Source organism: Phytophthora cinnamomi (assembly GCF_018691715.1).
Source record: "Phytophthora cinnamomi strain GKB4 chromosome Unknown Contig4, whole genome shotgun sequence".
NCBI lineage: Eukaryota > Oomycota > Peronosporomycetes > Peronosporales > Peronosporaceae > Phytophthora > Phytophthora cinnamomi.
The window spans coordinates 250,492-277,102 of NW_027150937.1; the positions used below are offsets into that span (position 1 = coordinate 250,492).

General features: G+C 58.9%; 14 protein-coding genes across 15 annotated transcripts; 4 read left to right on the forward strand and 10 right to left on the reverse strand.

Moving 5' to 3' along the window:
• Positions 1 to 104: 104 nt before the first annotated feature.
• On the reverse strand, positions 105 to 2,622 carry IUM83_05263 (Cyclic nucleotide phosphodiesterase; the record flags this gene model as incomplete). Its single annotated transcript, XM_067929392.1, has 7 exons — positions 105 to 540; positions 614 to 702; positions 779 to 949; positions 1,032 to 1,153; positions 1,245 to 1,282; positions 1,371 to 1,489; positions 1,567 to 2,622. 7 exons carry the CDS (start codon positions 2,620 to 2,622, stop codon positions 105 to 107), a joined length of 2,031 nt encoding a protein of 676 aa, XP_067799561.1.
• Positions 2,623 to 3,482: 860 nt separating this feature from the next.
• On the reverse strand, positions 3,483 to 4,219 carry IUM83_05264 (50S ribosomal protein L36e; the record flags this gene model as incomplete). The annotated part of the gene is made up of 3 exons (XM_067929393.1): positions 3,483 to 3,572; positions 3,741 to 3,884; positions 4,130 to 4,219. 3 exons carry the CDS (start codon positions 4,217 to 4,219, stop codon positions 3,483 to 3,485), a joined length of 324 nt encoding a protein of 107 aa, XP_067799702.1.
• Positions 4,220 to 6,363: 2,144 nt separating this feature from the next.
• Positions 6,364 to 7,560, forward strand: IUM83_05265 (Fatty acid desaturase; the record flags this gene model as incomplete). The annotated part of the gene is made up of 1 exon (XM_067929394.1): positions 6,364 to 7,560. One exon carries the CDS (start codon positions 6,364 to 6,366, stop codon positions 7,558 to 7,560), a length of 1,197 nt encoding a protein of 398 aa, XP_067799701.1.
• Positions 7,561 to 7,863: 303 nt separating this feature from the next.
• Positions 7,864 to 8,754, reverse strand: IUM83_05266 (uncharacterized protein; the record flags this gene model as incomplete). The annotated part of the gene is made up of 1 exon (XM_067929395.1): positions 7,864 to 8,754. One exon carries the CDS (start codon positions 8,752 to 8,754, stop codon positions 7,864 to 7,866), a length of 891 nt encoding a protein of 296 aa, XP_067799703.1.
• Positions 8,755 to 9,152: 398 nt separating this feature from the next.
• IUM83_05267 (GPI mannosyltransferase 3) lies at positions 9,153 to 12,336 on the reverse strand (the record flags this gene model as incomplete). The annotated part of the gene is made up of 3 exons (XM_067929396.1): positions 9,153 to 11,917; positions 11,997 to 12,073; positions 12,176 to 12,336. The coding sequence occupies 3 exons, from the start codon at positions 12,334 to 12,336 to the stop codon at positions 9,153 to 9,155; spliced, it is 3,003 nt and encodes a 1,000-aa protein (XP_067799516.1).
• Positions 12,337 to 12,699: 363 nt separating this feature from the next.
• On the reverse strand, positions 12,700 to 13,308 carry IUM83_05268 (pin2 terf1-interacting telomerase inhibitor 1; the record flags this gene model as incomplete). Its single annotated transcript, XM_067929397.1, has 1 exon — positions 12,700 to 13,308. One exon carries the CDS (start codon positions 13,306 to 13,308, stop codon positions 12,700 to 12,702), a length of 609 nt encoding a protein of 202 aa, XP_067799623.1.
• A 291-nt stretch (positions 13,309 to 13,599) lies between these two features.
• Positions 13,600 to 14,820, reverse strand: IUM83_05269 (Hsp90-like protein; the record flags this gene model as incomplete). Its single annotated transcript, XM_067929398.1, has 1 exon — positions 13,600 to 14,820. One exon carries the CDS (start codon positions 14,818 to 14,820, stop codon positions 13,600 to 13,602), a length of 1,221 nt encoding a protein of 406 aa, XP_067799621.1.
• Positions 14,821 to 15,027: 207 nt separating this feature from the next.
• Positions 15,028 to 16,227, reverse strand: IUM83_05270 (Surfeit locus 2; the record flags this gene model as incomplete). Its single annotated transcript, XM_067929399.1, has 1 exon — positions 15,028 to 16,227. One exon carries the CDS (start codon positions 16,225 to 16,227, stop codon positions 15,028 to 15,030), a length of 1,200 nt encoding a protein of 399 aa, XP_067799782.1.
• Positions 16,228 to 16,556: 329 nt separating this feature from the next.
• Positions 16,557 to 17,820, forward strand: IUM83_05271 (oxidoreductase; the record flags this gene model as incomplete). The annotated part of the gene is made up of 3 exons (XM_067929400.1): positions 16,557 to 16,745; positions 16,816 to 17,046; positions 17,134 to 17,820. The coding sequence occupies 3 exons, from the start codon at positions 16,557 to 16,559 to the stop codon at positions 17,818 to 17,820; spliced, it is 1,107 nt and encodes a 368-aa protein (XP_067799730.1).
• Positions 17,821 to 20,119: 2,299 nt separating this feature from the next.
• On the reverse strand, positions 20,120 to 21,131 carry IUM83_05272 (uncharacterized protein; the record flags this gene model as incomplete). Its single annotated transcript, XM_067929401.1, has 2 exons — positions 20,120 to 20,161; positions 20,253 to 21,131. 2 exons carry the CDS (start codon positions 21,129 to 21,131, stop codon positions 20,120 to 20,122), a joined length of 921 nt encoding a protein of 306 aa, XP_067799675.1.
• Positions 21,132 to 22,082: 951 nt separating this feature from the next.
• On the forward strand, positions 22,083 to 23,265 carry IUM83_05273 (oxidoreductase; the record flags this gene model as incomplete). Of its 2 annotated transcripts, none has more annotated exons than XM_067929403.1 (3): positions 22,083 to 22,193; positions 22,263 to 22,499; positions 22,588 to 23,265. In XM_067929403.1, 3 exons carry the CDS (start codon positions 22,083 to 22,085, stop codon positions 23,263 to 23,265), a joined length of 1,026 nt encoding a protein of 341 aa, XP_067799507.1. The 2 variants fall into 2 exon arrangements, with proteins under 2 accessions (XP_067799507.1, XP_067799508.1); XM_067929402.1 differs by having other exon boundaries at positions 22,609 to 23,265.
• A 210-nt stretch (positions 23,266 to 23,475) lies between these two features.
• IUM83_05274 (26S proteasome non-ATPase regulatory subunit 14) lies at positions 23,476 to 24,551 on the reverse strand (the record flags this gene model as incomplete). The annotated part of the gene is made up of 3 exons (XM_067929404.1): positions 23,476 to 23,667; positions 23,739 to 24,343; positions 24,413 to 24,551. 3 exons carry the CDS (start codon positions 24,549 to 24,551, stop codon positions 23,476 to 23,478), a joined length of 936 nt encoding a protein of 311 aa, XP_067799674.1.
• Positions 24,552 to 24,693: 142 nt separating this feature from the next.
• Positions 24,694 to 24,894, forward strand: IUM83_05275 (uncharacterized protein; the record flags this gene model as incomplete). Its single annotated transcript, XM_067929405.1, has 1 exon — positions 24,694 to 24,894. The coding sequence occupies one exon, from the start codon at positions 24,694 to 24,696 to the stop codon at positions 24,892 to 24,894; it is 201 nt and encodes a 66-aa protein (XP_067799736.1).
• A 184-nt stretch (positions 24,895 to 25,078) lies between these two features.
• IUM83_05276 (26s proteasome non-atpase regulatory subunit 14) lies at positions 25,079 to 26,545 on the reverse strand (the record flags this gene model as incomplete). The annotated part of the gene is made up of 5 exons (XM_067929406.1): positions 25,079 to 25,422; positions 25,493 to 25,698; positions 25,795 to 25,932; positions 26,017 to 26,096; positions 26,189 to 26,545. The coding sequence occupies 5 exons, from the start codon at positions 26,543 to 26,545 to the stop codon at positions 25,079 to 25,081; spliced, it is 1,125 nt and encodes a 374-aa protein (XP_067799671.1).
• Between the last annotated feature and the right edge of the window lie 66 nt (positions 26,546 to 26,611).

Genomic DNA, 26,611 nt, shown 5'->3' on the forward strand with positions numbered 1-26,611 from the left:
CCAGATCGCACTTAATAAGGTCGTTCAAGTACATGTATGTGTGTTTCATAGTTACAAGTCCTAGTCCTAGCCTACCTATGGGATACTTATCGACAGACAACTAACTAGGAGCTGTCGACGACGGGGACGGGGACGGCCGCGCACTCGCTCGCGACGGTCTTGGGCGGCGGCAGGTTGCGGTTGATCTCGGCCTGCCAGTGGGCCAAGTTGGCGTCCAGCTGCGCCATGCAGTGGTCCAGCCGCGCGCTCGGCAGATGGCTCAACGACAGGAAGAGCGGTCGCACGATGCCGATGATGAAGCCCGCCTGCATCTTCTCCAGCGGGATGGGCTGCTTCCGGTCGTAGCCGATACTCACGGGAAGCAGCAGCTCGCGCTCCTTGTCGCCCTGTTGGTAGAACTCGTGCTGGATGCGCTCGGCCCAGATGAGGTATGTGCGCAGCGACTTGGTCGGGTTGGACACGTCGGCGGCGTGCAGCGCCATCTGCAGCACCAGCCTGTCGTCGTCTGGGTCTGCAGCCTTCCAGCCTTCTTCGGTTGCTCTGCGCGTAAGGTTGCAAGGAGCGTCAGGTCACGTGTGGAGACGGATAAATTGGAGTCAGCCTGCCTGCCTACCTTCGCACGAGGTTGTCCAGTTTGCCCAAGTACGTGGAGTGCACGCTGTTGTCGGTCGCTAGGACCATGTCGATGATCAAGTTCCGGACCTGGAGGTGGATATTCAAGACACAAAAGGATCAGTCAAGCCTCTCGTCTCTCTCTTAGCGCTGGCTGGCTGCTTACCTCGTGCTGCTCGATCTTTGTAAGACCCTGGAGAATGTTGCACTCGGGGTCTTTCATCAACTGGAAGGCCAGAGCGCAATGCATATGCTCTAGTGGAGAGCGGTACACATATTGTGTAGCCAACTCGTCGTTGATGGTGATATGGAAATTGTTGCTGTAGCTTGTGTGGCCCTACGAGTCACAACATGCAAGATTCGCGTCAGCGGGGACAGCAAAGTAGAGGGTCGACTCGTGCAGGGGCACGGCTACGTACGACGTCGTGTATGATCGCTGCCAGGAGTGCCGTGCATTTCGTTCGCTCGGTGAATAGACTACCCAGGTTTCCGACAGACAAAAAGTGGTGCAGGGTTTGCGTAACGTCGGCTGCATGCTCGGCTGCATTCGATATGCGAAGATACGAATTGGACGATGTCAGTAAACTGTGGTCAACACATGCCGCCGCATGGAGATTACGACGACGACATACCGTTATGATACGGGTGGGCATGATATCGGCGCTGGACACTACATGTAGTGGAGATTTGGCAGGACGTGATGAGCGATCAGTTTTTTCAAGGTGAAAACAAGAACAGGCATCAGTGGCGAGACGTACTGCCGCAACAAAGATTGAACGCGCGCTTTGCTCGTCCGAAAATGACAGCAAAAATCATACTGCTCAAGCAGTGCATTTCCGATGATGCACAATGCCTGACCTGGGACCGCTGCCGCAATCTAGGCGGATGAGAAGACCACATAATCAGCACCAACTAGAGCGTCAAGCATGCACAATTGAAACTGGCAGATCGTACCGCAAAGACATCGAAGTTCCAGGAATCGACGTTTGCGATCTCATTCTTCACGGCAAGCACGATGGAAGGGTTGGTGATTTCTGGACAAACTTCGATGGAGAATTGACGGCGCTCCTCCTCCTTCTGCTTCATGACCCGTGCAACTGCTTCACTCCAGCGACGTGCGGCCGTCCCTCTGTCGTCGCTCATGCTGTGGCTGCGCTTCCCACTGGCGCTGCTCTTATCAGACTGGTACATGGCAAGGAGGCAGCGACGCAACATGCTCGTCCGACGTAATGCCGTACGAAATGTCTTGGCGCTCTCCGATTCATGAAGGAAGTTCTGGATAAAGAAGTTCTGCATGCTTTCGTCAAACACGTTCGCGTGCGTGTCGAATAATTTCTGCATTGTATTTTCAACACTCCGCTCGTCCCATGTCGAGGTCACGGTTTCGAGGGCTCGTGAGAATCCATGCAAGATCTGGTCAAGCTCTTCGCGCTGCACCGCAGCCTCGCCACGTTCGTTGTCGCAAGCGTGCTGCTGGAGTTTACGGAGCAGTGCCACGGCGTACATGATGGACTCGTCGCTCGTGTGGTCGCTTGAACTCTCAAGAGCACTTGTTGCACGTCGGGTGAGTACGCTGGCGCTGTTGCTGCTGTTGTTGAAAACCGACGAATTGCGATCGTCTTGGCTCCGTTCGTCTCCTTCCTCAACTTTGGCGGTTCTGTCAACTTCAACCCTGTCGACCACCGAAGTGCCCACAAGTCGCGGCGCAGACTGGGACACCCGCAGCGGCGACACCCGCAGCGGCGCGATGCGCGGCTGATGAGCAGCGGGCAGGAAGCAGGGCCCCGCCGGCGGCTCCTTGATCGGCTCGGGGTCGTCGTGTTGGGCGGAACGGGGCAACGGCAACGTTGACAAGCTTGCAGAAAGGACGGTGGCGTCGCCTCCGCCAGTCGCGCCTGCCGTTGGCGTTGGCACGGTGGTTGCAGCGCCGGAGTTCATCGAGCGCCGAGCCAGCGCTGCCATCGAGTGCAGCAGCAGCCGGCGCCGGTGCTCCTTGGTCTCGACCCCCATGGGCGAGGAGGGCGCGTCGTATTCTTGGCTGGCAGTCGGGACTCGCGCGTCGCGACCCGTCGGGCCCAGTTCGTTTCTCGGCGGCGGCGGCTTGCAATCCTGCGCGGTGGCCGAGCTGCAGGCGCTCCCGGCGTGCGTGCGCTCCAGCTCTCGGGTCGCCTGCGTCTCGCTCTTGTTTCCTACTCGCCTCGCGGCACAGCTAGCAGTCGTGTGATGGGAGGCAGGGCTCGCTAAGATTCCACTCGTCCCCAGGCCCTCCTCCCCTCCTCGGCGCTGGGCGCGGCGGCCAGACTCGTTCTGATCTATTTTTAAGTGCGCACAACTGCCAGCAGGCACGGGGCCACCGCGTCTGGGCAACGGTCTTCGCTATTTGCACGCCGCTCCTGCAATGCAATACTCCCATTCCTCGCCACAGCTGCATCTGTACTGTCACCGCGCTTTAGTCGAGCGTGCGGTGCTCGGCCGCTGTTGCAGCAACTTCAACAGCCTGAATAGAATCGTTGTACCGATATACAGCTTTGCCCGCATTCCACCGCTACAACTTCAATCTGCACACAACGCTAGACCACGATGCAGGATAACAGGCACGAACAACGTTGACACGCGCGACGCGCCAGGGGCTTGAAGCAGTGATTGGCGATCCTTTATTTTCGAATAATGAAGCGACGGAGACGAAGCCGCCCAAAGCCAACGGGCAACGAACGCACGGCGCCGCTCTCAGCAGAGCTCAGTGACCATGCGCGAGAGCAGTCGGCAAGTGGACATCACGCCACCGTCGAGTGTATCCGTGCCCGCCCCGACCCACTGACAAGTCGGTCTCCTCATCTCCGCAATCCTGGAACTGTGTCGGTTTCTCGGTCCTAAGCGTGGTGAGCGGCCTTGGCACGGAGAGCAGCGTAGTACGCCTTCATCTCCTCGCGCTTCTGCAGGGCGCGACGGTGCGTGCCGAGCTGTAGAGGATAATAGATCCATTCCCACGCGCGATCCAAGTCAAAAGACACAACGGGGAAAATCAAAGACAGTCGTTAGCACCGATCGCTGCAGACACCATGGCTTGAATCTGAGGGCTTTGAGGCCTGTAGTAGCACTATCGCTGCTGCATCTGTGAAAATACGTACGCGCTTCTTGGAGAACTTGTAGATACGCTTCTCAGCCGACGAGCCGCCGCTCTTGATCATATCAAGGATGCGCTTCTCGTACGGCATCAGGCCGACCACCTCGCGCACGATCTCGCGCACGAGTTTGGTCTTCTTGCCGGCGCGCTGCGCACATCAATCAACCAACCACACACAGCCTCGTTAGCTCACGGCTCCGCGTCGGCAGCAATTCCCTGTATGTCGTCGGCCCTGTCCAGCCAGCCGGTCTCTTGCCAGGCGATCCAAGCAGGGCTCATTCGCTCGCTGCCTCGTCCTGTAGCTGACTTAGTGAGACGGACTGCTGTGCTGCAGCCTAACCCAGCTCGGCGCGGCTGCTGGGCGGACGCTAGTATTTCGCTGATTGCACGTACGCCCTTGCGGGAAGCGGGGCGGGGAGCCACCTGCTTCTTGTTGACAGGGAAACCCTTGTTCAGGCCCACGGCGATTCCAGTGGAGGACATGGTGATGTTTTTTGCTTCCGAAAGACTTAAAGAACCGAACTAAGTGCTGGGGCGGCTTTCGGTCTAGCCTCCATCCGCTGGTCCATTGGTTGGTCGCCGCGCTGGACCTCCGCCTAGGTGCGAATCGCACGGTTCGCATGACCGGTCCGGACCGCGGTCCCCGCCAATCTGGAACGTCCTTAATTCATAATCCGCGGTTCAGATTCCAGATGCAACCTAATTCATCCTCCAAATAGTAATATCATGATGGAGAGACTAAAGAGAGGTTGAATTGGTTTTCACCAACTCTGTCACGGTCTCTTGTGACTCGTGCGCTTCCTTTTTTTAATATCTCACCACGTATTTATCACTCACCATGTTGAAGATCTCATCCTTTCCTCACCGCAGTCATATTGTCGCGTACAGGAGCAAACCGATGATAAATGGTTGATGCTCTGTTCGTTGGCGCATCATTATTGGGTAGCAACTTCGCGTATTGCCGTGAAAGGGGTTCGCCAAAGCTACCACGCGAAAATAGGTACCTAAGCAGGCATCTCTCGGGTCGAAATACGAAGTAATAGTTACAGAGCTGGATTTCACACTTCCTCTCTGATAGGAAAGCAACTCGTCAACTCTTGTGTCAATCGTCGGGGCAGTATCTCGCCAGGATTTGTGACACGTCCAAGTTGCCTTTGAGGTCTCATTCGTGGCGATTTTCACAACTGAGGTATTCTGGTGCAGACTCTATGCCCCAGGAGCAAGGTGGCCTCTCATTGATGGTGAAAATGGGCGAGGATCATGTACGCAGCAGGATCACCGGTTGTATCGAGTTGGCGCCTGTGACTCGAGCTCTAATTCGGACCTGTTGTAGAGTTGCAGGGCGTTTGCCCCGCCCACGGCACTGCGCAGGGAATTTTGCAACCGAGCAAGTAAAGCCAATGAGTTGTGCAACGGACGATCGTCCGTGGTCTGGGAGGGCGCTCAAGGAAGCCACAACGAGTAGGGAAACTAAGCGATCAACGCCTTCACTTCTACAGCGGCCACCTATTCAAACGAAAAATACTGGGTCTCTATACAAGAATATACGTGTTCATCGTTATCGAGGGGTTTCTCGCAGCACACCGAAATGTTGCCGCCGCGGATGTGTGCGCCAGGTTGCCCTGCCACTCGGTCACGATTGCCCTGGCACGTGCTGTACGACTCGCGTAGACGAAGTTCGCTAGTTTTGCGCGCGCCAACTGCGATTCATACGTTGCCATCGGCGAAGTCGGCTTCCTATCACAAGCGATGTTTCCAGACGCTGTAGTTCGCGCTTCTGGATACGGGCAGTCTTGCAAGCCGCAATTTGAAGGTCGATCAAGCAGAATGCCAGGCTAGGTTGTCGAAAGCCAACCGGTAACTGCTTCATTGTTGGCTGCAACCAGGGTTTATCCTGGAACGGGCTGGTGAGATCTCAAATCCCACCACGCAGTATGGATAGATAGGGTACGAGTTGGCGTTGGCGCCGCCGATGTGACAGTGGTGGTAACGCTATCCTGACTACTTGCTGCCACGGCTGTGCATGCGGTCTGCGGCGCGGAGGAGACATTGCTGGCGGCAGTGTCTCTCTGCACACCGGTGCCTCGCCGTGGCCAGCAGATCGCTCCGTGTCTATGGGGTTTAACGATTCCAGTGGTGCTGCCCCGTACATTGAAGTGCGGCCGACTCACTTACCTCCATCCACGCTGGATTCCAGCGAGCGAGCGAGCCGCGGTGCCGGCTGCCAAGGCTCCGAACGCTGTCGCTCGACGCTGTCAGCGCCTGCGGGAACGGGCCCAAGTCCACCGCTGTCGCTGTTGCTACTGGAGCCCTAGAGGCAGGCGAGCTCCGATGGGCAGAGACCGGGCTGCTCGTCCGCATTGCACGCCGCCCAGCACGCAAAAACGAGAATGACATCACGGTCGCGCTGGGCCTGACGTGCCCGCGCGTTGCCGCATTCCAACAGCCAGAGAACGTGGGGCCTGCGAGCCACTCACCGCCGGACCCGCGCGTCTTTTCCTCGGGCCGCGGCTTGCACGAGCGAGCTGGACGTCCGCCACCTCGGCGGCGGCAGCGCTGCCCTCCTCATTTGCGGATTCCCCGCCTGCAAAGCACCACCGAAACACTCGCCCGCCTGCCCGTCCGCCATGGCGATCCTGAACCCGGAAGCCGATTCGGCCGCCAAGGTGGCCTCAGACAGCGAGGCCAAGCAGCGCCAGCTCGCGGAGGCCGGTTACAAGCACGTGGAGGGCGCCCCGGCGCCGCTGCCGCTGGAGCTGCCGCACTTCTCGCTGCGCGACCTGCGCGCCGCCATCCCCAAGCACTGCTTCGAGCGCTCCTTCCTCACGTCCACGTACTACATGATCAAGAACGTGCTCACGTGCTCGGCGCTCTTCTACGCGGCCACCTTCATCGACCGCACGGGCCCCGCCGCCTACCTGCTCTGGCCCGTGTACTGGTTCTTCCAGGGCAGCTACCTCACGGGCGTCTGGGTCGTCGCGCACGAGTGCGGCCACCAGGCCTACTGCTCCAGCGAGGTGGTCAACAACATCATCGGCCTCGTGCTGCACTCGGCGCTGCTCGTGCCCTACCACAGCTGGCGCATCTCGCACCGCAAGCACCACTCCAACACGGGCAGCTGCGAGAACGACGAGGTATTCGTGCCCGTGACCCGCTCGGTCATCGCCAGCTCCTGGAACGAGACGCTCGAGGACTCGCCGCTCTACCAGCTCTACCGCATCGTGTACATGCTGGTCGTGGGCTGGATGCCCGGCTACCTCTTCTTCAACGCCACGGGCCCGAGCAAGTACTGGGGCAAGCCGCGCAGCCACTTCAACCCGTACTCGGCCATCTACGCCGACCGCGAGCGCTGGATGATCGTGCTGAGCGACATTTTCCTCGTGGCCATGCTGGCCGTGCTGGCCGTGCTCGTGCACACCTTCTCGCTCTACACCATGGTCAAGTTCTACTTCGTGCCCTACCTCATCGTGAACGCCTACCTCGTGCTCATCACGTACCTGCAGCACACGGACACGTACATCCCGCACTTCCGCGAGGGCGAGTGGAACTGGCTGCGCGGCGCGCTCTGCACGGTGGACCGCTCGTTCGGCCCGTACCTGGACTCGGTGGTGCACCGCATTGTTGACACGCACGTGTGCCACCACATCTTCTCCAAGATGCCGTTCTACCACTGCGAGGAGGCCACGAACGCCATCAAACCGCTCCTGGGCAAGTTCTACCTCAAGGACGCCACGCCTGTGCCCGTCGCGCTCTGGCGGTCCTACACCCACTGCAAGTTCGTCGAGGACGACGGCAAGGTCGTGTTCTACAAGAACAAGCTCTAAGGTGGCGTCCCTGCGATGCCGCAGCAGCCCCCGCGCCTTCATTAACGTTAATTCCATTCATGCCGTGCACTTATCATCCACTGACTGATTGGCATCCTTCTCCTCCATCGCTTTGCTTGGCCGTGCAAAACCTTCTGAACTCGAAGAGAACCATGACATCACTTCTTGACAAGAATGACTAACACCCCGTCGTGCAGCGAAACGTATTTAGTCGGGGAGTAGTCATATCATACTACCAAGCACGGGCCTCGGGGTAATAAATAGCTGCTAGTACTGCTGTGCTCACGGGCATGCCAGTACTATCTATCTACCGCCAGCGCTCTGGATGGAGGCCAGGTGCTCTCGCAGGTCTCTTTCCGGCTCGCTGTCATCCTCGGCGCCTTCCGACGACCACTTTTCCTTGTCAACCGGTGACTTCTCGACTTCGTCCTCAGGCACAACGCGATCCGATGCCTCCTGCCTTTGGCGCTCAAGCACGGCTCGCCAGTTCTTGAACGAGCTAACGCGGCGAGCAGCGCGCCGGATGCCGTTCTTCTTCACTGGGCTGCCACGGGGAGAGACGCTGGTGTGCCTTACTTCCTCGCTAGCTCCAGAATTCCGTCGCGGCAGTAGCAGGACCTTGTACTCAAAAGCTCGAGACCGACGGGGCAAACGACAGCGTCTAGCTCGAAACCAGCACACAACCAACACCGCCAGCCCTGCTGCAGCCAGAATCCCCACCACCGTGTACGGCGATGAACTAGCCGCTGGAGCTGGAACACTTATGCCCTTGGACGCAGGTGTCGGCTCCACGATAATCTCGGTCGTCGTACGGAGTAGCGTCGATGCATTCGCGGGTGCCTCAAGAACGACTGTGAACGCGCGCTGAAAAGGTGGCGTCGAGTCGTCAGACTCCTTCCAATCACTAGCAAGTGCTGGAAGGACCTCCACTGCAAGTTGTGCGCGCTGTTGACCCACCTCGAACAGAACTGCACCTCGCGTCTCGACAAAGTCTACTCCTGCACGGGCCGGCTCGATGGCTGAGCTTGTGGGGGCAGTGAAGTATGTGGCTCGCGCACTGGATTCGCACCGCCAGGAGCAGCATTCACGCTGCACAGGAATCACTACCAGCAGGCGGTGTGCAGGAGGCTGCTGCACGACAAGAGGCGAGCTGCTGAAAAACGCAAACAAGTCTGCGCACGCGTCGGCGCCCATGCCCCCGCTTACCGACACGATGTCAGCAGAGGATCGTGGTCCGTGGATGTTGTCGCCTTCGCAGGCTTGCTCTCATTGACTGGGTGAGCCACGTTCGCCGAAGGTCAAACCTGCCAAGCTCCGAATGAGAAACAGCATGGTCATCAGGTCTTTTAGTAGTTACGTGCTCAAGGCCTGATCAGGCAAGGGACGGAGCTTAATACCTGGTCAATCGTTAACCGGAAGACGAGAGCTAAATGCAGCGGGATGAAAGCCAGATCAGAACCTCGTACTTGGAGACTAATGTGCAAGCAGTCTATATTTCCGTTCATACAGCCATGGCGTTGTGTTGTGTGTCCTGCGGCCAGCTTCGACACGTCATCACTTGCAGGGCAGCGAGATGAATAACGATCTTTCGATTAGTCAAACCAGCGGTTTGCGCTCTTCGCGCCGTCGTCTGCCTTGGAAGCACCTCCCGCCGCGGGCTTTTCGCCGAAGATCTCGTTCTTGTAACTACGCACCATGTCCTCAAACGATTTCTCCTTCTCCAACTCCTTCGCGTGCTTGCGCTGGTTGCGAGATAGCGTCTTGCCCTTCTTTGCGGTGGGAGCAGAACCCAGCGTGGCCAACGCATCAGCCTCGGCATCGCCCTGAGGGGCCTCCGCGCGTCTCCGCTTCTTGGGTTGCTGCTTGACGTCCTTGACGACCTTGTTAGCCTTCTTGGACTTGGCCTTGCCCTCCTCGCCTTCAGCCTTAGCTTCAGCCTTCGCCAATGCCCGCAGTTTCTTCTTCTCGCGCTGGCGCTGGCCACGGCTCTTCTTCGTCTTCTCGGCATCCTCACCGTCCTCACCCTGTGCTTCCTTCAGAGCACGTTCCTCCTCACGCTTCTTGGCTGCATCAGCAGCGCGCTTCTCGCGCAGCTTCAGCTTGCCGTGGTTCTCAAGAGCAAACTCCACAATAAGACGCGATTTCGAGCTGTCCGGCGCACCAGGAGCTGGCCGGCCGGCCGCGTACGAAGTGTACTTGGGGTTGTTGTTCAGAATGCGCAGAGCAGCCAGCGCGTGCAAGTGCTCCGAGAACTCGACAAAACCGTAGCCACGTGATCGTGGCTCCTTACCCGCCTTGGCCGATTCCATGTCGCGCACCACCTTAGCCATACGAACCTTCACGGTAGGATTGCCCTTCGACAGCAATTCCGGCTTAATTTCTGTGCGGTCCACGTTGCCAGCGCGCACACCGGCAGTCGCCGCATCATGGAAGAGCTTCTTCAGTTTGCGGTCATCCAGCGCTGTAGACAGGTTACGAACCGACAGTCGCATGGGAGACACAAAGTACATCGGGTTCTGAAGCTTCAACTTCTTCTCACGGATCGCGCGGCGGCGCTTGTCGATGTCCATTTTCGGCAGCTCCAGCTCGGCGTCCGCCATCTTGTTCACGTTGAGTGTACCTTCATACGCCAGATACATGTTACGCTTGTCCAGGCGACGGCGCTCGCGAGCGTTCGAGTCAGCCAGGTGCTCGGCATCGGTCTTTGAAACAGCGCGAGACAGAATGAGCTGGCGTCCGTCCAGCGTCAAGGCATCATCGCCACCATCCGCCAGGGCAGACAGCGTAAAGAGGTTCTCCTTTTGCTTCTTTTTGTCCTTCTTTTGCTTTTTCTTGTCATCAACCTGCGGCTGCTCACCGCGCTTGAGAACCTCAGCAGCCACGTCGGCCGACTTGAACCGAACAAATCCGACACCCTTGGACAGTCCAGATCCCTTGTCATACACCACACGAGCGTACTCGACAGCACCAAAGGTCTGGAAGAACTCGCGGAGACCGTCCTCTGACGTCTGGAACGACAGGTTGCGAATAAACAGCGTGCGCTCACGTTGGGCCTCCGTGTCCTCCTTAGGGGCTGGCGCGGCGGACTCCTCCTCATCTTCATCCTCATTGTCCGAGTCGTCGGAGACTGCGTCTGCCTCGTCATCGGTAGCCATTTCAAGCTGGTCTTCGTCCTCATCACCGCTGTTAGTCTCCTCCTCGTTTTCATCGTCACCTTCCGGTGCTGCGGCAGCGACCGCTTCTTCCTCCTGCTTTTTCTGCTGCTCCATATATTTGTTCTTGGACAAGGCAAAATCGACAATCATCTCACGGCCCTTAAGCTTCGCGCCATTAAGCTTCTCCACAGCAGCACGGGCGTCAGCCACATCGCGATACTGAACAAAGCCGAAGCCGCGGCTACGACCAAGCACCGGTTCAGACTTAGCCTCTTCATTTTCTCCCTCTTCGCTCTTCTTTTTGTCCTCTTCAACAGGCATGCGCACGACACGGACCTCGAACAGAGGCCCATGCACCTCGAATAGCTTCTCCAGATCCTTGTCAGTAGTCTGGAAAGCCAAGTTACGCACAATGAGGCGCAATCCCTCCACCTCGGCAGCATGCTTTTGGTGGCCCGGCTTGCCAGCGGATCCCTTGTCATCAACCACGACAGCCATGGCTGCACTCTTCACCTGCAGAACCGAACCCTTGAAAATATGGTGGTCCAGCTTCGCCACAGCTAACGCCGCGTCTTTCGTAGTCTTGAATTGCACCAGAGCGTACGACTTACCAGTACGAGCTTCCTCCTTGAGCTCGACCTTTTCGACAGCACCAATCTTCTTGGCCTTCTTCAGCACATGCTTCTGCGTCACATCGGCCCCAAGGCCGAAGATGAGGACGGATTTCTGCTCAACACTAGCCTGCTCCTCTTTACGGCGTTCAACTTCACGCAAAAACTCACGGTGCTGTCGGCGACGCGCGTTGCGCTCGCTCTGCACGTGCGTCGCCTGAGCGCCAGAACTGGCAGGTGCTTTAGGCTCGAGCGCCGCCACTGCTTCAGTCTTAACCTCCTGCTTCGCCTTGGCTGGCTTCACCTTCTCTTCCGTCTCGGCCTCGACCGGCGTTTCCTCAACCTCCTCCTTAGCCTTTGCCTCCGCCTTGGCCGCCTTCTTGGCAGCCTTAGCAGCGCGACGTTCTTCCTTCGCAGCCTTGCGGTCCTTCTTCTGCTTCTCCTCATCAGGCTGCTCAGTCTCCTCCATCTTGACGTCCTCCTGCTCCTGCTCCTGCTTCGCCTCCTCCGACGGTGCCGCAGGCTTCTCTTCGTGGGCAGTCTTGTTCTTTCCGGCCAGTCCACGACGCTTGCCCTTGTCCATGGCGTAGTCTGTATGCCATAGTGCATGCACATCATTGCAACAATTAGGCAAGACTCCCCCTTGCAACGAAGCCGAGAGCCGACGCACCGATGAGCATCTTGCGGCCCTGGAAGTCCGTCTTGTTGAGCTTCTCGACGGCCACCGCCGCATCGCTCTCCACAGCGCTGCAGCGTCAGCAACCGCATCAGAACACGGCTTCAGTACACCCACCACACATCGCAGTGCAGAGCCCCAACAGCAGCAGCAGCAGCAACAGCAATACGTACAACTTGACGAAGGCGAATCCGCGCGTGAGCATCTCGCTCTTGCGCTTGCCCTTGTCCTTAATGACATCGATCTTCTTGACGGGGCCGATCTCGCTGAACACGTGCTCCAGCTCCTCCTGCGTCACGCCAAACGGCAGGTTGCGCACGAACACGCTCGCCATGATGCCTGCTGCTCTGCTCTGCTGGCCAATGCCGCTATGGCTCTTCACAACCAGTGGCCGTCAAAATCGGGTCTCACAGGGACTTCACTTGATAGTAGTTTACAGGTCATCATGTTTGACATTGTGAATTGCACAGGCAGAGTATTGGGCACGGGCTTGACATTCGTATGCGTTTTCACATGCACGACATACGCCAGGCGGAGATGGCTGGCCATCGCCGCCAACTTCATGTCGAGCGGAGGAGCAACGCTGCGTGGACGGAAGCTTGCTATGTATTGGCCCGAAAGGCTCTAAATAGTCATTAACACAGGCACGTGGCGTGCGCGATGAAGAGAAACTCGACGTGGCTAACGGGGGTTCTGCCTACTCTGCGGCTGGCTGGTAGGTGGAGGAGGCGACGCCCAGGATGGCCGCCATCTCAGCGGCGCCGTAGTTCTTGGCGTCCTTGTTGGTCTGGCGCTTGCGGTAGTGCAGCCGCCGCGAGACGGTGGTCTTCTCGGCCTTCTTGCTCTTCTTGCTCTTCTTCTCCTTCTTCGCCTTCTTCTCCTTCTTCGCCTTCTTCTCCTTCTTGGTCTTCTTGCTCTTGCCGCTGGAACCCTCGTCCGAGCTGTCGGCGGCGTCCGAGCCGGACCTGCTGCTGCTGCCGCCGTACGACTTGTTGAGCGTCTTGAGCACGTCCGCGAAGCCGCCCGCCGTCTCGGACCAGCCCTGCACCTCGGCCTGCTTGAGGCTGCAGCCCACGCCCAGGTTCTCCGAGCGGCGCGCGATCTTCACGTGCGTGGCCTGGCCCTGCAGGTCCTTGCCCACGCCCTTGCCGGCCGACCAGCCCATCTTGACCAGCATCTTGAAGCCAAACTTGGACGTGTCCGCGGCCCACGCCATGTTCTGCATGCCGCCCACGGCCACCATCGTCTGGCCGGCCTCGTCCGTCTCCACGGGCGAGGAGGAGGAAGCCACGTCCACAGCCGACATCGTCGCAACTAGGGGGTGCTACAGTACTGGGCGGAGAGAGAAGCAAAGCAGCAGCCGAGTGATTCACTGGCCGCGTCGACGTCGACTGAGTCCTGTGGAGCTTTTCGGGCAATGCAATGAGCGCTCGCCAGTCCTTAGTGATGTACCAATATAACGGTACGCGTGTCGATATGATGGCGCCATATCACTTCGTCTTGCACAGGACCTCACACGCCCTAGCAAGAAATGGAGACGCATTTGCTGGTCTTGATGTCCATCTAGCGACATCGGAGTGTGTGTATTACTATCAGCTTAGAACGTGTGGTACTCCTCCACAAACGTCGCGAGCTGCGCCGTCAGCTCCTTGCGGAAGGGCGACGACGACGAGTTGAGCGCCGCGCGCAGCGCCTTACCGCTTTCCGACTGGTAGCGGGACGGCACCACGGCCTCCACGTCGTAGTCTCCGCCGCAGTCCGAGCTCAGATCCAGGAACTTGAGCTCGCCCGTCACCGAGTTCTCTCCCTGCTTGAGCGTGCACGCCAGCGTGAACGTAAAGTCAAAGATGTAGCGCTTCGCGCCGCGCACCACCGCAATCGACGCGTCGCCCTCAAGGTCGGACACCTCCAGGGAAGTCACGACGCCTTCGCCCGTGCCCAGCGGCGCCGAGACGCCCGACACGATCTTCTCCAGCTTGGCCTTGGCCCACGAAGTCATGTCCTTCTCCTCGAAGGTGTTGCCCTGGTTCCAGGCCGAGCCGCCGTCCACGCTCTTGATCTGCACCTTGTTGGGGTCCTCCACCTTCTTGGGGGCGATGTCGCCGATGAGCTGCTTGGCCTCCTCCGTCAGTTCGTTGTTGAAGAATGTCGTCACGCGTCCGTCCGCCAGCTTCTTATAGCCACGAACGTGACCGACGATCTCCGCGTCGTCGTCCACGACCGTCGAGCTAGCAGCAGCAGCAGGAGCAGCAGCAGGTGTCTTGGTCGACGAACTGGAGGTGCTGCTACTGCTCTGCGCCACTTCCACGCGGGTCACCACCTTCTTGGGCGCGGGGGCGGCCGGGGCCTCCTTCTCCTTCTTGGCCATCTCCTGCACCTTGGCGTACAGCGTGGTCACCGACTTGTTGCTGGGCTCGAGGGCCTTGGCGCTCTCCAACACGACCAGCGCCTCCTTGAAGCGCCCGAGCTTGACGAGCGCCTGCGCCTGGCGGAAGAACCCCTTGGCGTATGTAGCGTCCAGCGCCACGCAGGCCTCGGCGTCCTCCAGCGCCAGGGCGGCCTTCCCCATGGAGCAGCGCGCGGCCGAGCGGTTGGCGAAGAAGATGTGCTGGTTGCGCAGCGGGTCGCTCTCGTTCACGGTGATGGCGCGCGAATAGAGCACCTCGGCCTCCTCCAGCGCCTTCTGCTGGAAGGCGGCGTTGCCCCGGCGCTTGAGCTCAGCCACCAGGTTCTCCAGCTCCGTCGGGTCCGTGGGCACGGGCCCGTGCAGCACGTCCGAGTGGCGCGAGAAGGGCAGCGCGGCGTCTCCTCCGAACATGTTCGCGTCGATCCGATTCAAAAGTGACGACGCGCCTCGAGCCCGGCCAGTCTATTCTCGAACCTTCGGACCCAGTCGTACACATGTGACGGGCCATGACGAGCTGTGGATGAACATGGTGGCGAGCGCCGCAGAGCTCTGCAGCCGCCGGGATCTATTGAGTATGCACAAAAACTTCCGAGTTACTTCTACTGAGCGTCTCTGGCCCTACTTACTTACAGCGGCGGCGGCGGTGCGCTTCCGCTTGGCCGGCCGCTCGCTCTCGGCTGCGTCGTCCGCGTCTCCGTTGGCGGCCTCGAGCCTCCGCTTCTTGGCCGCCGCAATGCGCGCTGCCCGGCGCTGTGCCTCCTCCTCCTCCGCCTTCTTCTTCGCGGCCTCCTGCTCCTTCCAGATAGGGAGCTGCTTCTGGTACTTGGGGGCGGCGATGTGCTCCTTGACGCGCTTCTCGTCGCGGGCGATGGCCGACTCGGTCACGTTGCACCACAGCATGTCCACCTTCTCTTCATCTGGATGATCCACAAACATGGGCGCGTACTTGGCAAAGGAGAGCTTCAGGTTGCGCGCCTTCTGGTAGCGCTTGCCGTTGATGTACGTGTTGATCAGGTCCGCGTCCGCCTTCATCTCGTGGCCCGTCGTGGAGCAGCGCACGCGCGCATCGCCCACGAACGTCAGGTCAGGCACCGACTCAACGAGCGCCTCCACGGCCTTGCGGGCCTTGATCTCCACCTTCTTGCCAGCTGGTGCCGCCTTCTTGCCAACTGGAGTGTCCTCCTGCCTGGCAGCAGCCTCCTTCTTGTCTTGGGATTTGCTCGTAGGAGACTTTTTGCTAGTGGGCGACTTTTTAGTCGACGGTGAGGCCTTCACACTCGCCTTGGGGCTCTTTGCAAGCGAAGCAGCGGTGGGCGTTGCCTTGGTGGCGGCCGCGGGGGACGGCGCTTGCTTCGCCTTCTTCTTGTCCTTGGGCGTGACCTTCTTGGACTCCTTTGCAGGATCCGCGGCCGCGTTCTTCTTCGTGGGTGTCTTCTTTTCCTCCGTCGCGGGCTTCGTCTCCACGACCTCCAGGCTCTTGACCGTGACGACGGGTTCGTCTTCGGGCTGCTGCTTGGCGCGCTTGGGGGTCTTGGCGGGCGAATCCACCTCAACGACCACCGTCTTCGCCTTGACCTTCTCCTTCTGGGGCGTCTCCTTCTTGGACACAGGCGACGCCACTGGCGACGAGCCGCCGCTGCCGCTCAGCGCGCCTAGCACCTGCTGCTCGCCGTCCTTGGGGTGGTCGTCCAGAAACTGCATGGCGTGGCTCACGATCACGTCCGACTTGGCGTTGCCGCGGCACAGCTGCAGCTCCTTGGCCAGCGCCTGCAGCTCCCGACGGGACGCGCTCTCCAGCGCCTTCAGGGCCGTGCTCATGCTCACTGATGAAGGGGTCAGATAACGCGCGCAAATGGCTTTTGGCGCGCTTCTCTCTCTGCCAGTGCTTCTTGGCTCGAACTTGGCGGACCATTATCTTGCGTATATGGTGTGCTACACCCACATAACCTATCCAACCGACTTGACCACTCACGACCGTAGAACTTCAACTTGCTCGTCGTCACGCGATCCCGCGGCACACGTTAAACCCGCGTAGCTGCCCGCAAGAGTGCAAGACTGCACTCACTCATCAGCTACGCCGTAGCTGCCCGAAAGAGTGCAAGACTACACTCACTCATCAATCCCGCGCCCCGCGCGCAAGCCTCGGCATGTCGTCGCTGCTTCGCCAGACCCGCCAGCTCGCCCTGCGCCTCTCCTCCGCCCGCTCGATGGCCTCGGTCGCCGCTGATCGCCCCTTGCGCGTGGGCATCGTGGGCGCCGGACGCATCGGCCAAGTGCACGCCCAGGGCGTCCAGCGCACCAGTGCGGTGGTCCACTGCATCCAACTGCCGGCTCGTGTGCGTCCATGTATTGTTGAACTGGTTTAAGTTTTGGGGGAGACTGAGCTCCTGCCGTGGCTTCTGACAGGCGTCCGAGCCGGACCGCGCCGAGAGGATCGCCAAGACCTACGGCATCCCCAACTGGACCAACGACGCGTCCGAAGTGCTGAGCCACCCGGAGGTCGACGCCGTGCTCATCTGCTCGCCCACGGACAAGCACGCCGAGCAGATTGTCGAGGCAGCCAAGAACGGGAAGCACATCTTCTGTGAGAAGCCGGTGGATCTCAGTCTTGACGTTGTCAACAACGCCATCAAGGCGGTGCGTCTCTCTCCTGTGCAGCTACATGTTCGTACGTGTACTGTAGTTCGTCGAGCTGACTAAACGCTGTTTTCGATGATGTTGCAGACTGAAGATGCTGGCGTGAAGCTCATGATCGGATTCAACCGCCGCTTCGACGCCAACTTCGCCCGCATCAAGCAGGCCATCGACCGCGACGAGATCGGCAAGGTCAACATGCTGCGCATCACTAGCCGTGACCCCGGCGCACCGCCTATCGAGTACGTCAAGGTGTCTGGAGGCCTGTTCCGGGACATGACCATCCACGACTTCGACATGGCCCGATTCCTCGTCGGTGACGAGGTCGAAGAGGTCTACGCCATGGCGCAGAGCGTCAACCCGGACATCGCTGCGGCTGGCGACATTGACACCGCTGTGATTCTGCTCAAGTTCCGCAACGGCGTGATCTGCTACATCGAGAACAGCCGCGAGGCGGTGTACGGCTACGACCAGCGCGTCGAAGCGCTCGGATCGAAGGGGTCGGTGGCGTGCGACAACAAGCACTCGAACCAAGTCGTGATCTCGACGAACGAGAGTGTTCGCCGTGACCTTCCGCTGCACTTCTTCTTGGAGCGCTACATGGACGCCTACGTGGCGGAGATGGAGGCATTCATTCGTGTGTGCACGACAGAAGGCGCTTCCGTCCCCGTGGGCGGTGACGACGGTCGCGAGGCTCTGCTCTTGGCCCTCGCTGCGAACAAGTCGCTCGCGGAGAACCGTCCGGTCCAAGTGGACGAACTACGGACTTCATTTTAGGTCCTGAAGATAGAGCTGAATCACACAGCGATTTTGGCATAGCAAAACAAACGAAAGCATTGCTGGTGCTCATTGAAATTGTTGGTGATGTTATATTACGAGGTCGCGTCGCTGCTCTCGGTATCGAAGGAATTACTTGACAGTCGCTTTACCAGCCGTCGAATTCTCGCGGTTGCGTCCTCAGGTACGGGTTCATTTTCACTTGCAGGACGTGCTATCGTGGTATCATTGTCCAGTGGATCTGTTCGCGCCTCTCGAATCAACAGATCCAAGTCAACTTCATGGCCTGTTGGTACTGTTCCTTCGAGGGGAGAATCAAAAACTTCACTCGACGCTGAAGCTGTTCGAGATTCCATCGGTTGAACAGGAAGCTCAGTAAGTAGTGTGCGTGCTTCCCGGTGAAGTGCAGGATCTCCTGCTCCCCTTGCAATTCCATCTTGTATTGAGGTAGGGCGTGCAATGAAGAAGTGGTAGTCGTCCTCCAATCCTTTGCGCTGCACAACGAGCCTTGAAGCGAAGATGCGCGCGATCTCCTTCTCACTCGAAGTCTCTAGAACTATTTCCTCGTCTTCGTACGGAAGAAGAGCGATAGTCTCGAACAAATGAAAATAAGCCACGCGTGGAACTGCGATTGGTTCATGTGTTGATGTCACTTGGAGTTGAACAACAGGTGGGTCTTTCGATACGCGCAACACCACGTCCACGTTGTCGCCTTCACACACGTAGGATACCAGGTGATGCGGCTCCACAACCTGCATCTTATACTGCATGGCCTCTGTCACCATTAAAAAGTCTGGCGCCTCCTGGGGGGCTAGACCTGACGGTAACAGCTTACGATCCGCCGAGTGTAAATTGCCACCAAGAGCTTCGTGGTTCTTACGGACCAGGTAACCACGGTACCGAGCCTTGATTTTTCCAATTGCGAGCTTCTTCCGAATAAACTCCCGCCTGGCGATAAAGCCCTTTGAGTGCGTCTGTATCATCTGCACCGCGGTATCGACCTCGAGCGGTTCCTTTTCCTCACCCTCTTCTTCATGGCCGTGCTCCTTGATCAATGACATACGTGGTTGGCTTTTGGACACAGTAAGTGACGTGGCACGCTTTGCCAAAGACGCCCCATCATCGCCACTGTCACTATCGCCATCATTGTCATGGCTGCTATCGTTGCTATTGTCGCTTTCGCTGCTGCTAGTACTTTGGTCCGCATCGTCAGCTTCACTTTGGGCTGGATTGACATCTTCAATGGTGACCTTGTCCTTAGCCTTCTCTTTCCTGCGCATTTTCTTCAGCTTTGCCTTCATGGCATCAATCTCGCGCTGAGATGCGGCGAGCTCTTCCAGCAAGTAGGCTTCTCGCGGACTCAACACCATGGCCGAGCTACTTATACTGCCACTACGACTGCGTCGCCTCGATTCCTTCAAAGCGCGGACTTCCTCCATGGATTGCACGACAATCTTCTGGTAACGATTTACTTCGGCGCTCAGAGCGATGCTCTTGCGCCGTAAAATCTCCTTCTCCAAATCTGCTCCACCACCGCCGCTTATACTTTGGCGTCTTGGAGAGTTCCAAGTCGGAGTGGACGGAGGAACGCTTATTGTCGCCGCTGATCCCTCACGCTCGAGCATCCGCATAGGCACCACCTCTGTAGGTGTAACGGGGGATTCGGTGGCTGGCAGCGACGTTGGCGCGTTCGGGATATCGGGCTTTTCACCGTCTTCGACTTGCAGGTCGCCTGACAAATTTGACAAAACCAATGCTACAGCAGGAGACGGCAACGACAAATTCTCGAGCGCATCCAACTCGCGCTCCTGGCTCAATCGTGCAAGCGCTGCCTCTGAGACGCGCAAAAGGGCATCTTGTCGCTCTTGGCGCTCTCTACCGAGCTGAAGCAATGCTTCCAGTTCATGTATACGTCCTTGGGCCTCGATGAAGTCCGCAGCGCCAACATCACCGAAACCAAACCCACTCGAGTTGTTGTGCAAAAGCGTTCCCTTCCGTTCACTCAGCTCACCAGGCGACAGTTGACGATCTCTTTGCAGCAAGCGCAGCGATACTTCCAGGTCTTTAACCTTGTGACGCAGCTTCTGCTTTTCCTCCTGATGCCGAGCTAGTTTGAGCTCATACTCTGTGCGCAGTGCATGCACAGCCTGCTCGCGTGTAGCACGTAGCGTTGCAGCCTCTCCCTCCTTCCACTCCCGAAACTTGTGCCGCGTCTCGGCAAGCGCGCACACAAGCCGCTGCCGTTCGGAGCGTGAACTTTGTACAAGTGAAGCTGTACGTCGTGCTTCGTGAGCAGCGCTTACTCGGGCTTGAGCCAGACGAGTTTGGAGTCGCTCCACGTCTGATTGGGAAGCACGAAGCGCAGCTTCTGCCTCACTTAGATGACTCGTGTGCGATCGTCGCAGCACCTCGAGTCTTTGGAATAATCCTACCTGGCGCGCCTTCTCTTCAATAACCTGCTCACGCATCACCTCGTAGTCGCGCTGCCATCGAGCCCGTTCCTCCCGTAATTCGTGCAGCTTCACCTCTCGGACCGACGCATGAAGGCTGTCCGCAGTCATATCTCGATCAAACACAGCTCCTCGAATCCCCTCCTCCGCTGTTTCTCTTTCCTCAAGCTGGGTTGGCACGGTCTCTCTAACGCGAGGCTTGAGCGGCGAATTGCGCAGCCGCGTTGCCAACCTCGCTGCTTGGCGCTTGCTCGGGCTCTTCCTATCGACTGGAGGCGCGATCACAGCCGTTGCGGGTTTCGATCCGTCGCCGGAGGTTCGCAGTCGGCGCTCCCGAGCCAGTTCGGCTTGCAGCAGCTCCAGTGTCATCTGCAGCTGCTCGTCGGCCGCGAACCGAGTCCGTTCCAACTCCACCTCTTCGGCAGCATGCAGGCGCTTGGTCTCTTCCAGTGCAGCCTGTCGCCGCCGAGCTCTGTCGCTCCGGTCGTCGGTCTCAACCAGCACTGCGTGGAGCATCTCGAGCGCGTCCTCCAGCGGCGCCACCGACGACGAAGGCGACATGGTTGAAGTTGGCGTCTGTCCCTGCTCGTGTCTCGGAGCTGGGGGAGCGCCATCTGCGTCCACACTCCGTGTCTGTTGCTGCTCTGGTCTACTCTCCGGCGTCCCCAGTCTGTCCCGCGGCGTTGACCAAGCCGCACGCTTCGCCACGTTGGGGCTTACGCCGCGCGGAGCGATGGCCGGGCTGGGCGGCGCGCCTGCATTGATCGCAGGCAGCACGCCAGGAGCCGGGCCTACGGTCGACGCTGGGCGCAGACTGCTCGCCTTGGCGCCGCCGTCGGGCGCTGGCGGGCCTCGCTGCATTGGCGTGAGCTCAGTCACGCACGCGGCGGTGTACGTTGTCCAGCTGGGGCGCCTACCATATAAATAGGCGCCATTTTCGTGTCTTGGCGCAATACAGTAACACGCTGGATACTGGACTGCCTCGAGTGCAAGTGCAAGTGTACAAAGTACAGTGGGTCCCCCCAATTCGTACCCCAATACCTTTATTAATAATAAACTGTTATATCTTATATTCGGCAAATCGGACGATACCGGCGTACCGTTAACCAATCAGAAAAGGATGCAACGAGGTTTTGAAGATTTAATTTGAGGAGCCCTCCGGGCTCCTCGCTTTCATACTTAACTGAGGGGAGCCCGACATTCGGACCCCGACTTTTGAAGTTGGTAGGACCCCCGAACCCAGGGCTCTTAGAAGGTCCCTCCTCGGGGAGGGATGACACGCTGTCAACTATGATTCTAATCTGGGCGCGAAGTCGCTCCGACCCAGTCTATCGTTCCCCTAAGACTCGCAATATCACGTTGCCCCTCCCGCTATTCCACTCTGTCGCTGGGCCAAAAGCGCGAGCTTTGTGCCAAAGCTGTCATGGAGCCAAAATGGAATCCTGCCAAACTCGCCCAGTGGGCAGCTGCTGAGCTCAAGACGCCCACCACCGTCGGTGTATCTACCGTTCAGGGCATTCTTAAGCGCAAGCAATGCTTCAACGACGTACCTGAGGTCCCTACTTACTAAACAATGGTTTCCATCAACTACGTTTGCCTTGATTTTGTAAATCTTATGAACCGGACGATGTGATATGGCCCGCGCTTGCGAAAACGGGGGACCCACTGTACCAGTGCGCCTCGTCGTAACGGCTCGAATATACTCGTTTGAGTATACTCGAGCGTCCTGTCGTACTTGTCCAGGCGCGCGCAGCGTGTCTGCAGGGCACTCCGCGATTCTCCGCCGCCTCCTCGCCTGAACCCCTCGCCGCCATGCTCAACTCGCATGCGACCAAACCGCTGCGCGTCGGCCTCGTGGGCGGTGGCCGCATCGGCAAGGTGCACGCGCAGAGCCTGCAGCGCGCGGGCGCCACCATCGCCATGGTACGTACGCTCGCCTGACGTTTCGGTGGCGCCTCGACTTGACCCGACTCCTCTTGACCGGTGCAATAGATCGCCGACCCCATCGGCGACGTGGCCGAGACCGTGGCCGCGCACTTCGGCATCGCTCGCTGGTCCAAGGACGCGTCCGACATCTTCCGCGACCCGGAGATCGACGCCGTCGTCATCTGCTCGCCGACTGCCATGCACGCCGAGCAGATTATCGAGGCGGCCCAGAACAAGAAGCAGATCTTCTGCGAGAAGCCCGTGGACTTCAGCGTCGAGGTGGTCAACAAGGCCATCAAGGCGGTGAGTAGCTTGCTGGCTGAGTAGCGCGCTGCTCAAGGTCTGTAGACTGGGGGGCTGACGTGTCGCCCGTGATTTGTTATTATTACAGGCGGACGACGCCGGCGTGAAGCTCATGATCGGATTCAACCGCCGCTTCGACGCCAACTTCGCCCGCATCAAGCAGGCCATCGACCGCGACGAGATCGGCAAGGTCAACATGCTGCGCATCACTAGCCGTGACCCCGGCGCACCGCCTATCGAGTACGTCAAGGTGTCTGGAGGCCTGTTCCGGGACATGACCATCCACGACTTCGACATGGCCCGATTCCTCGTCGGTGACGAGGTCGAAGAGGTCTACGCCATGGCGCAGAGCGTCAACCCGGACATCGCTGCGGCTGGCGACATTGACACCGCTGTGATTCTGCTCAAGTTCCGCAACGGCGTGATCTGCTACATCGAGAACAGCCGCGAGGCGGTGTACGGCTACGACCAGCGCGTCGAAGCGCTCGGATCGAAGGGGTCGGTGGCGTGCGACAACAAGCACTCGAACCAAGTCGTGATCTCGACGAACGAGAGTGTTCGCCGTGACCTTCCGCTGCACTTCTTCTTGGAGCGCTACATGGACGCCTACGTGGCGGAGATGGAGGCATTCATTCGTGTGTGCACGACAGAAGGCGCTTCCGTCCCCGTGGGCGGTGACGACGGTCGCGAGGCTCTGCTCTTGGCCCTCGCTGCGAACAAGTCGCTCGCGGAGAACCGTCCGGTCAAGGTCGACGAACTGCGGTAGCTTTCCTCACAAAGGCTTCCGCATATGCTGATCGACTTCCCTGTAGTAGACGCTAGGCTGCTTGCTTTTTTGTTGTAGAAAGGATCTTCGTAGGATCAGCAGTGTAAACCCCAATGGACAAAGAGAAGATGAGAGCAGACACCATTCATTCTTGTGTCGTCGTCTGGTTAGTCACACTACCTTCGTTCTCTCCGTCTGAAGCCGGTGTATCTAAAACACGATAGTGTCAAGCATGGCGCCGAGGCACTGCACTGTGTTTAAGGCCATAAGGTCGTACACATCGTTTTCCAGGTGCTTCTTGGGGTCCAGCTTGCCGACGTTGAGCACCTCGAGCTCCTCGGGCGTCTTCTCCTCCTCTTCCTGAACCCGCTTGTTGTATTGCTCCGTAAGGGCCAACATGCTCTGGGTCGCATGAGGACGAAGCCCACAAATTAGTTTACACAACATCGCCGACAAGCAGCTCAGTAGCGTACCTTTACGGTTGTCTCGTTCTCCTTGGAGTGGTCCTCGAACTTGGTCAGCACGAGGCCGTCGCTCCACGTCTTCTTGTGTAGGTTCATGAGCATCTGCTCCTCCAGCTCGTTCTTGCGGTAGTCAATTGCGATCGAGTAGTAATGGCGGTTGAGTCCGTGGATCAGTGCCTGGATGGACGGCTTGTTCAGGTGGCCGATGTTGGACGTGGTTTGCCGCGGCTCCTGGCCCATCATCATGAGCTGCGGGTTGATGAGGCGGAAGGCGTCGATCACCACCTTGCCCTTGACACTCTGGATGGGGTCCACGACCACGGCCACCGCGCGCGGGTTCAGCGCCTCGAAGCTCTGCTGCGTGTTGATGTCCACGCCCGACAGCCAGCAGCCGAAGCCCGGGTGCGAATGGTACCAGCCCACGACCATCTCGGCCCTGCCGGTCTGCTTGAGCATCTCCAGCATCTTCATCTGGAAGACCGGGTCCACGGCCTCGACGCTCACGCCCGTGCCGCTCTGCGGCATGGCGAACACGTCGATACAGTTGACCGTGTAGTCGTCCACGAACTCGCCGAGCATCAGGCCCATGACCTCCATGGGCACGCCGGCGCGGCCTGGCAACAGGAAGGTTGAGCGTTAGAGCCGAGCAGCCCCACCTGGCGCGCAGTGATCTTTGTCCTCACCGTGTTTGAGCATCTTGAGCAGCGCCAGCGACGAGATGTGCACCTTCTCGGCCGTGTCCACCAGCGGGCCGTCGGCGCCAGGGCCGCCCTGGCCCGGGAGGCCCGGCAGGTTGCCAAAGAGACGCTGCAGTCGGTCCATCGCGCGGGTGTCGGAGCCTTCACGTGCTGCGGAACAGGATCAGGATCCAGAATGGGGGAATTACTATGGGAGGAGCGTGGTGTGGCGCACACCAGCGACGGTCATTTTCGGGCCATTTTGCAGCTCACGAGGATCGACCTAGATGGAGACGCCGCCCAGAGGGAGGAAGCCGCCGACGCCCGCCGCGGCCAAGCAACTGCACGCGCGCCTCAAGCGCCAGGTGGAGGGCGAGATGGACGTGGAGGGCAACCCCGAGATGGAGCGCATGGGCGACGAGGCGCCGGTGCATGCGGCCGCCATCAAGCCGCTGACCGACGACTACAACGACGACGACCTGGACTGACCTGACCGACCACTCCAGGCCAAACGCAGCAGCAAGCGACAAGCAAAATGGACACACACTGGTATTTAGAAGGCACGAGACCCAACAGGATTAACAGCCTCACGCTGCGGAGCAGCGGCCGGCAATATCAGACTCGACTTGTGCTCGCCTTCTGCAACCTCCTCCCCCTTCGCCTAGACTCGCTCTAGACTCGTCCGGCCTCCTTGACGGCGGTGAAGAAGGCGCAGTTGAACACCGTCTTCATCATACTCTTGACGTTGTTCGTGTACAGGCACTCGCGCTGCGACTCCTTCTGGATACGGAAGTTGTACGTGCCCATCACGTGCTTGATCTCCTCGTACGAGAGCTCCACTGACTGCTCGTAGCGCTCATCCTCGTCGCCGCCGGCGTCCTGCCAGTGGTAAAGCAGAGGACCCAGGTTGATCCAGTAGCCGCCAGGCTTCAGCAGACGCTCGAATGCCGCAATGTACTCGATCACGTTCGGGGCCGCGTCGATGAAGAAGCACGTCACAATGCAGTCCCAGCATTCTGCGCACAGGGATCCGATTCAAATGAGCCGGGAGTGATTATATACGTTTGGTACGAACGATTCACTTACCTTTGTCATTCGCGTACGCCTCCAAAAACTCGCCTGCGCACATGGAGAAGTCCGGCGGAATGACAGTAGTGCCGTTGTTGAGCCCCAGAAGCTCCGCTGGAGCAACATCCGGGATGGCCACGGGACGCAGCAAGTCTGTGATCGTCAGCGCATTTGACGGATTGTGGATCCACGGGTGAACTTCGATCTCAAGCGGCTGTGTGGCCCTAGTTTAGACAACGCCATGGCAAGCTGCTCGTGAGGACGCAAACGAAAAACTGGGATAGCTTCAAAGTATTGTTCAGCGCAGAGCAAGCACTTACCAATTGAGGATAAAATTGCTCGCAAACAGCATCTGGTACGAGAATTCGTTGCCCTGGACAGCGTACCCCTTGGCGGCAATCTCCAATGCAAGTCGTCCCAATCCCGCTCCCGGCAGCAGCACACGAGGACGCTCGGTTCTGTTGCGCAACAATAAAATAACATGTTCAGCCAAACGAGCACATGCGTCATTCGCAGTTGCTACACAAGGATTGTCTGCGTACGGGCTGTCTGCATTCACCGGCAGAACGCGGCGCAGTTCCTTGATGATGGGGGTGTAGCACATATCACGCTCCTTCTTGCCCTGCAGCAAGAAGCATAGCACAGGTATACCCAATAGCAATTAGAACAACGCAACGCTGACCCCGCCGCCGCGTCTCTGAGACGTCGACGGACCTCGTCGGACCAGTCGCGCACGAACTGGTGCAGCGTGCTCTTGAGCTTGGAAAAGTGGCGCGGGGGGCTCTGCAGCGGCGTCTTGGGCGTGACCTCAGGCAGCTCGACGGGCGGGCCGTTCTCCAGCTGCGCCTGGACAACGCGCTCGAAGAAGCTCTGGTTGTGGTGCGCCGCGTTCACGAAGTGGTGCAGGTTGCGGATGGTGGAGGACTGCGGCAGGCGGCGCTGCATCTCGATGGGCATCGACTGCAGGTGCTTCTTGCGCCGGTAGATCTCGCGCATCATGTAGGACTCGTACTCGCGGAACGACAGCAGCACCGACCGGTAGTGCTCCTGCTCCTCCGGGTCCGTCTCCATGCTGCTGTCCGTCGGTGTCCGCCTGATCTCCCTCCGTTGTGGCAAAGTGAGTCGCCAGCTCTGATT